Raw genomic sequence first — 8,686 nt, forward strand, 5'->3', positions numbered from 1 at the left:
GCAGCAGTTGATGTGTCTCTCTCACATTGATGTTTCTCTTTCTCTCCCTCTCCCCCTTCCACTCTATCTAGAAAAACATCCTCGGGTGAGGATTAACAAAAAAGAAGTACACCCTCTGTGGGGAGCTGTCTTCAGTAAGCAGCTGGTCAGCAGAACCTGGATGTGGGCTGGCACCCTCTGGGCTGACCTGTGAGAGGCAGGACCTCTCACAGGTACCATCTGTGTACTGTTCCATACCTTTCCCCCATTGAATAATGTACTTAGAAAACAAATACTCTCTTGTTAAAAGTTTTTAATGTATTATTTTCTCAGTAGTCCCTTTGCAAATGAAAATGCCCTAAAGGCATAGTAATTATAAATAAATCAGTAAAAATGATGAAATTAACATTTCAACCAACTTTAAGGATGAAAACTTGGTAGGTCTCAGTTTTTTAAGTGGGTCTTTGGTGGACAGTAACATCATCACACATTCCAACAAGTACTTGAACTCTGGGATCAGATGGTCTGGGTTTCTGTCCTGGCTTTGCCACTTATTAGCTCTGGGACCTTGAATAAGTTATTTACCCTTGCTGAGCCTCAGTTTCCTTACCTATAAAATGGTAACAGTGAACCAAAGTATCTGATTTATAAGGTGGGGTTCTGTGAGTTGAATGAGTGAAGAGCACTTAGAACAGTGCTAGACATAGAAAATGCTGGGTCAGTATTAAATATTGTTAATATTTCTCTTTTTTGAGGCCAACCTGTTCACTTTGGCTGTCTTCTTCTTGTTTTTTTAATCCTCACCCGAGGATATGTTTTTATTGATTTTAAAGAGAAGAAGGGAGCCCTGGCCGGTTTTGCTCAATGGTTAGAGCATTGGCCTGTGGACCAATGAGTCGCAGGTTTGATTCTGGTCAAGGGCACGTGACTCGGTTGCGGTTCATCCCCGGCTCTGGTTGGGGTTGTGCGGGAGGCAGCCACTTGATGTGTCTCTTTCACGCCGATGTTTCTCTCTCTCTCTCTCTCTCTCTCTTCCTCTCTCTCCCTTCCACTCTATCTGAACAACAAAAAAAGGAAAAATGTCCTTGGGTGAGGATAAAAAAAAATTAAAAAATGAAATATAGAGAGAGGAAGGGGTAGAGAGAGAAACATTGAAGTGAGAGAGAAACACCAATTGGTTGTCTCCCTACAGGCCTTGATTAGGGATCAAACCTGCAACCCAGTTATGCGTCTTGACCAAAAATCAAACCTGCAGCCTTGTGGTATATACGGCAACGCTCCAGCCAACTGTGCCACCCAGCCGGGGCTGGCTGTCCTCTTTTTACTCCAGACAAATTTGGTTCTACCCATAACCATGGATTTGAGAGTTTTTCTCCTGTTATGTTATCTTCAGTGGTCACGTTTTAATTCTGAAACTACTCTGGAGGGAAGCAGCAGTCTTGGCACGGTAGAGTTTTCGGAACCCTGCTTTCTTGGAGTTTCTGGCTCAAAGGACACCGTGATGGGGCCGTTCGCCTCCTGCAGTTAGTAGAAACCACAGTGAGTTTCTGAGAACATCCTTGGTGCTCAGAACAACTGGGACTGGGCTCAGGCTGTCCCTTCCCTCAGGTCGCTGCTCCAGGGGCTTCTAACCCCAGACTCCAGAGGCCTCCGACACAGCCTCCTACTTATAAATGTACCCCTTTCCAGTTTGCCCTTCAGACTGACTTTTTCCAGCCACCGGACCTCTATTCCAAGTTGAAAATAAATTAAAATAATTATAACACGTTAAAAATGTAAGAGCCAGTGGAACGGTGAAAAGGGGAGACTTCTCTTTCGAGTTGTGGGAAGGACTCACGTTAAGAGATGCTGCTTCTGGGGGGGGGGGGTTGTGAATAATGCATACGATGGAGTGGGGTGGTGTCAGGAGGAGAAGTTGGGTGTGGGAGCAGGGATAGTGAAATATAGACTGGAACCTAAGCTGACCAGTGGGATTTCAGTAAGCTCGTTCTGGCCCTGGCCGGTTTGGCTCCGCGGTTAGAGTGTCGGCCCACAAACCAGAGAGTCCGAGGTTCGGTTCCCGCTAAGGGCATGTACTTCAGTTGCAGTTTGTCCTCGGCCCCGGTTGGGGTCGTGTGGGTGGTGGCCACTTGATGTGTCTCTCTCACATCAATGTTTCTCTCTCTCTCTCTCTTTCCTCCTCTGTCCATCTCGCTTTATCTGAAGATAAATGCAAAAATGTCCTCTGGTGAGGATTAAAAAAAAAAAAAGGCTAGTTCTGCAGGTCTTTTTAATCTTGCTGAGATGACAGGTTCTCGTTCATTTGTACCAGCCTGGCACCAGGCCCCAGGCTTGGAGGCAATTATCCTAATCTGTTTCTGCCCCAGTAACAGGCCCTTTAATTCCCACTGAAGTAGTAATGTATTCCTTAATAAAAACACAAAAACATCCAATTTCCCTACTCATGGGATAAAAAATGTTCTATTCTTTGGACTTTCATTGATGCTGCCGGGGTGTGGTCCAAGAGAAAAGAGGATGCTGTGGGTTGCTGGGCACTGGAACAACAGACCCATTTAAAATGGCAGGTACTCCCATCATTTCACAGGAAACCAAGTGTTAGTGTATGACCGATGCTCTAGGAAGATGGGTCATAGTGATCCCGTGACCAGCATCCTCAAGCATCACGGAGGCCTGGGGTTGGAGTGAGTTCCTGCAAGAGAGGGGCAACATGAGAATTCCTGGCATTCTCTGAAACCTGGAATTATGGAAGAGTAATGTTTTGGGGTACCATTATGGTTGGTGCAAGGAGTGGTAAAGTGCCCTTTATTATTTGCACATTTGTTTTGAATTTCTATATATGTCTGTGCATGGAATGGGTAACCAGCAACAGGTGGTAAATGAGGCCATTTGAGTTCTGTTTGTGACTGGCATAAGTGTCCCAGCCTTTGGTAAATGGTGTGTGTGTGTGTGTGTGAGAGAGAGAGAGATTTTCAGAAACAGGAAGAACCCATTTAGCAGGGTTCTGGTCCAGGGACACCTCTGTACCACATGGACACCTCTGTACCTCCGGCCCTGTAAGCCAAACCATGCAGCTGTCTGAATAAATGTGTATCACACATATGTGCTGTTATTTTTCAAATGTACATAGATGATATATGATTAAAAATATGCAGAATGGCAAAAAGCTGCTGAGCATTTGCAGTGCTTTTAAGTATCTCTGCATTTTATTCTCCCACAGGTGTTAAAATCAAAACTACAGCCATGTGAAGGTTGACTTTTTGGTGTTAAAAGTGGTGTGGTTTCCTTTGGACTGAGTTAATAGAGGTTCTTTTAGTTTAGAACCTTTGTCTTTGCCAAAGGATCGCATAGGTACTTATTTGCATGTATAAAACATTACGTTTCTTAGGAAAAAAAATGATGCTATGATCTTAGTGGTTTTATATTCATCCTCTTTGGGGACACCTAGTGGTTATAATAAGAAATGCAGCCTTTCTGTCTAGACGCATCTGTTACCTAGAAGTGCTTGCTCATTCACTCCCCCAGGACCTTAGGGGACGGGGCTCCTCCCTTGCTAAGCCTAGCTGGTGAGTGAGTGCCCTAGTCACCCACACTTGGATGCTGGAATTTTAGATCCAAAGCGTCGGTGATTCTGAGTGCAGGCCAAGATAGTTTCACTAAAATGTGGGATGGAGAAAAGGCTGCATGAGTGGAACCCTGGAATAGGAATGTTTAAGTAAAAATAAAAGAACACCCATGCTTGTCCTGGGTTTAAGGCTGCAGTGCAGTTGAAGAAGCCTGGTGGAAGCTTTTCTGTGTGCCCTGGATTGGGTCGGTCCCCTCCCCCTAGCTGTAGTCGCTGACTTCAGTGGACTCTGAGGTCCTCTAGGTGTGGGTACTGTTTTTCCGCTCAGGCCCTGCCGAGCAGGCACTCCGTAGGCTGAGCTGTTTAATCTTCATTTTATGCATGAGTAGGATTATTTATAGTTCCTCAGGGTTCTAAATGAATGTTGAATTTATTAAAAATTAAAAAAAATCATAGATTTTGGTAAGCTTTTAATATAGAAATACTGTTGCTGTATTCATAAAGCTAGTAATTTTTGAATAAACATAATTTTACTTTTCATTATTTGATTAATGGTTTGTTACCTCAAGTTTAAATGATTAAACTCTCCTAAACAATATACTGTAAATTAGTCCTATTTACAACTTAGTGAATTAAAATTTGTTTAAACTTTTCAAACTGCATTTGCAGATGTGATTTACCTGATACCCCCCCCACCCCCCCCCCCCCCACACAGTAATTTCAGGCCCTAATGAGGCCCTAGCAAAGCTAACAAACCGGCTTCTTTGCACACCTAATCAACTCTTTGAAATCTAATAAACCAAAGTTGAAAATGTAGTAAATCAGCTTCTTTTCAACATTCGAGTACTGTGCCAATTTACTCAGATTCTCTTAACTCCTTTCAAATGAAAATTGCAAGTCGAATATCAACTACTCGTTTCAAATTAAAACCACAAAGGCCAAGATGTTGGCTGTTTTCACTTGTCAAATTGTTGTCATTACCTTAATAACAAAGACAACCTTTTCTGAGAATTTCAAATTTTAAGATTGTCATTGAGTTTATTCTTCAATTTATGTTAAAGCTTGATGAACTTTATCTCTAATTTTTTGCTCTACCGCCCCTGCTAATAAACATCTCAGGCCAGAAGCGGTCGCTGTGTTTTTCGTTTCAATTTTTAAAAAATCTTCACCAGAGGATATTTTTCCATTGCTTTTTAGAGAGAGTGGATGGAAGGGAGAGAGAGAGAAAGAAACATTGGTGTGAGAGACCCAGGTATGTACCCTGACTGGAATTGAACCCATGACCCTTCAGTTTGAGGGCTGAGACTCTAACCACTGTGCAACTGGGTAGGGTGTGGTTACTATGTTTTTATTATTCTTACTCTGTTACCAACCATGAGAGATTTGGGCCTGGACTGCACACATGCTAAGTTCCTGCCGGATTCATTTACCAGGTGCCCATGCTGAGTCCTTCCTGAGAGCTGGTTCCCTGTGCTTTGTCCATGGGGGATCCAAGCTCCCGCCTTCTAACTGGGATTTAGCTTTAAAATCCAACACATCTTCTGCTCTCTCTGGACTTTTCCAGCTTCATTCTCAACCAGTTTTGATTATAATCGCTTTCAACATTTAAGCACCTGTAGCACCCCACGTAGGCTGAAGCTAATTTTCTTTAGTATTCGATTGAAATGAATCTGTTTCTGTCTGTACCTGCAATTGGATTGTAGATTCTTTTCCTGGGTATGTATATTTTCTTGTCTGGTGCTTGGTCCCAATTCTGTAGCCTTTTTGTTGCCCAATAAGTGTCAAAATACTGGACAGTGTTGAATGCCTGTTGAATTGACTTTGATAATAAGTACAGGGGCATTACTGACGTAAGGGACCCATTCACGTCAGACTCCTTTGTCCAAAGCCAGCAACTGCTCAGTTGATTTCCTTTCTAACACCTGCGCTTCTCGGCGCTGGCTGCACCTGAGTCTCACCTGTGGCGCTTTGAGACAGCGCACGGGCCTCCTCACGCCGCTGGCGGGAGACCCTCCGCCAGGCCTCCCTGTGCGTGGGAGTGCCCGGGGGCTCTGACGCACGGGGGGGGGGGGGGCTCTGACTCAGGGGGGGGGTTCTGACGCATGGGGGTTCTGACACACACGGAGATTAAACACCAGTGTTGTGACGTGGCTGTCTAACGAAAGGTTTCAGATCATTTGAAATATCTCATTGTTTTTACCCCCTTTTCGAGGAAACACGAATAGGAAAGAGACAAAATGAAAAGGACACGGAAGGTCAGAGTTAAAAGGGTGTTTTAAGATGTAGGTTGTAAACTCTGACGGTGCTCACGGACCTGTGCGTGGCCCCCGCTGACCCCCCAGCACCCAGGCAGCCTCTCAGGTGTTCGCTTCCTCGCCCAGGTTTCTGCTGATGTTCTCCACCGTGCTCTGCAGCTTTTACAACTCAGCCCTGACCACCGCGGTGGTCGGAGCCATCAAGGTAAGGCGGTGAAGCCTGGGGTGTGGTCGAACTGGGGACTTGACTCTGAATCCAGTCTTGACGATAGAAGTTGGGTTCGATTCTGTTGTTATCGGTGGTAGGACTGGAGGCTTGGGCATTTTCAGCTGGGCCTAGGTGACCCTCTGTCTTCTAATCTCCTAACTCATAAAACAGGGAGGGCTAGCTAATTTAAAAAAGAGGCAAATTATGATTTTTTTTTAAACTTTCACCCGAGGATATTTTTTCCATTTATCTTTAGATGAGTGAAAGGGAGGGAGAAACATCAGTGTGAGAGAAACACATGGACTGATCGCCTACGGCAGGACCCGACCAGGGCCAGGGACTAACCGCAACCGAGACTGTGCCCTTGGCCGGAGTCAAACCTGTGACTCCTTGGTCTGCCGGCAGACACTCTAACCACTGAGCCAAACTGGCCAGGGCCAAATTATGATTTTTAAATTGGGGATGGTGGGAGGGGATGGTCTGGGAAAATGAAGTTAAAAAGCTGAAAAAAATGCCAAATTTCTGCACTCACCGAGATACCTTGTCATCTACGGTTTGGTTTTCTGGGAGAAGCCGCCAACTAAGAAAGGGAATTGGGAAGAACAGTTTCAGTCTAGATGTATGCTCAGTTATATATAAGGGGATACGCTTACCAATCAGTGTGGGTATTTGTGTTTGTACATGCGTTTGAACACACACATGGGTGAATAGGAGGGTAGGGGTCCCCTGAGATCTCTGCGATGGTTGCTTTGTTTTTCTGTTCATGAACTCCTACAGTGCAAAGTCTGCCTGCTCCCACAGGGCCTTGTCTGCTGGCTGCCCAGAGGCCTGCTAGGACACACAGACAGTGCTGCTGGGAATTGATGAGGTGGCTCTGATCCACTCAAGTTTAGGATCATTATAATTAAAATGCACTACCCAGTGATGGTCAAGAGATGGGATCTGGAGAGTTGATTACAACCCAGCTCTTACCCTGTGTGTGAAACACAAATAATGCAGTTTCCTGTGATTGCTGGCCATAGTTCACTTCATTTTTTAAAAAATAAAGCCTTATAACACAGTGGATTTCTATTCATTCATCCGACATTCTGTGAACACCTGCTGTGTGCAAAGTAATGAAAATATTTAGTTTCAGATTTCACTACATACATGTATTTTCCCCCTAAATTCATTACTGCTAAAGTGACCGAACCTCTCTTTTCCTGCAGAATGTATCCGTTGCCTACATTGGGATGTTAGTTGGTGGAGACTACATTTTCTCTGTGTTAAACTTTGTAGGGTTAAATATTTGGTAAGTGGGATTTTTTAAATGAGCTCATTTTAGCAAAATAGGAATTTTTAAAAGTGTGACTAATACGTTATAAGTGCAGGAGTAGGTGTTTTGACATGACAATTTCTAAGATAATTTTACTTAAATCACTCAGTTCATCTATTTTTGTGACTTACTCATGTGGATCACGGGGATGTGAGCAATGAACATTGAAGGGGCTGAGATCCGAATTTAATTTCCGTGTCTTCCATGGAAATGTCCCCTGCGTCATCTGTTGTCCTCCTGACACGGGCTCGTTAAAGTCCTCTATCAGTGTGAGGACATAGAGTAGAGGGACAGATTCTTCTAAAAGGCATGTTGGGGTCCCAGTCATGAGACCCTATTTTAGGATAACCATGTATAGTTTATTCAGTAATAACCAAGTGCTTATGTTCTCAACAAAGTTCTGTATGAGATTTGATAGACTCTTTCTGCCCCAAAAGATTTTTAAATAAGGGGGGTCATTTTCATCAAGTAATCTACAAGCAAGGAAAAAGGGGGCTCAATAATTTATAGAGATGGCAGCGACTGCTAGTGGTTTTCTTTATTTTCACTCTTTTTTTTTTTTTTTCTCCTTTCAGCATGGCAGGAGGCTTGAGATACTCCTTTTTAACTCTGAGCAGCCAGTTAAAACCTAAACCTGTGGACGAAGAAAGTGTCCCTCCAGATTTGAAGAGTTAGACGCCGGGGCAGAATCGCAGACTGAACTGCAGTCTGGGGACTCAGGGCCAGACGTTTGGGACACCCTCTGGTTAAAGCAAGAAAAGGAATGTCTGCAAAATGCAACGAGAATCTACCTCACGTGGCCTGTGCTTCAAAAATTGCAATCCTTTGATTCCCGGAGGAACGCGTCCAGGCAAAGCCTTTCCAGCCAAAAGGGAATCTCCTCAAAATAAGCCAGCGGTTAGAGGGACTGTCTCCAGGGGACGCATGTGGTCCAGCGCCCCTCTGCTGTGCATTGGTACCGCGTGTGCTTAAAAGGAGGTATGAGGTCGATGGTGGGAAGGTGATTATTTCCTTACCAGTGCCTTCGCCTAATTTCAAAGGTCCCAGCCAAAGCAAAGTGACGGTGAGCACTTTTTCAGTTTAAACAGACATCTTTATTTTCATAAAATCAGCCAATGAAGTGCCAGTAGAGTTACCTGTTAGCTTTGATTTGACCTTACATGTCGGTATTGTCCCCCAGTCATCGAAGTAAAATAAAAAATAATTTATGTGCCTGCTTCCTGCCGTGTGTGATATTGTGGTAGACAGGCAGAAAAACAGTTCCTCACTCCCCTGAAGGGTTGTGTTGGGAACGATGACAGTAACTCAGTGGCACATACTACAAGACTCAGTGTGCTCTGCCAACATGTAAGTCGGTCCCGTTTTTC

The 8,686-nt window shown here is 44.3% G+C and overlaps 1 protein-coding gene across 1 annotated transcript in view; it reads left to right on the forward strand.

Moving 5' to 3' along the window:
* SLC35D2 (solute carrier family 35 member D2) overlaps positions 1-8,458 on the forward strand; it is a 48,355-nt gene extending 39,897 nt beyond the window's left edge. Inside the window, exons 10-12 of the mRNA XM_036261020.1 lie at positions 5,923-6,001; positions 7,213-7,295; positions 7,895-8,458. Coding sequence (XP_036116913.1) covers positions 5,923-6,001; positions 7,213-7,295; positions 7,895-7,994 — 262 coding nt within the window. The 3' untranslated portion in view covers positions 7,995-8,458. The remainder of the gene's footprint in view (positions 1-5,922; positions 6,002-7,212; positions 7,296-7,894) is intronic.
* The last annotated feature ends 228 nt before the right edge of the window (positions 8,459-8,686 follow it).

The sequence above is a fragment of the Molossus molossus genome, unplaced genomic scaffold (assembly GCF_014108415.1).
Source record: "Molossus molossus isolate mMolMol1 unplaced genomic scaffold, mMolMol1.p scaffold_m16_p_14, whole genome shotgun sequence".
In the NCBI taxonomy this organism is placed as follows: domain Eukaryota; kingdom Metazoa; phylum Chordata; class Mammalia; order Chiroptera; family Molossidae; genus Molossus; species Molossus molossus.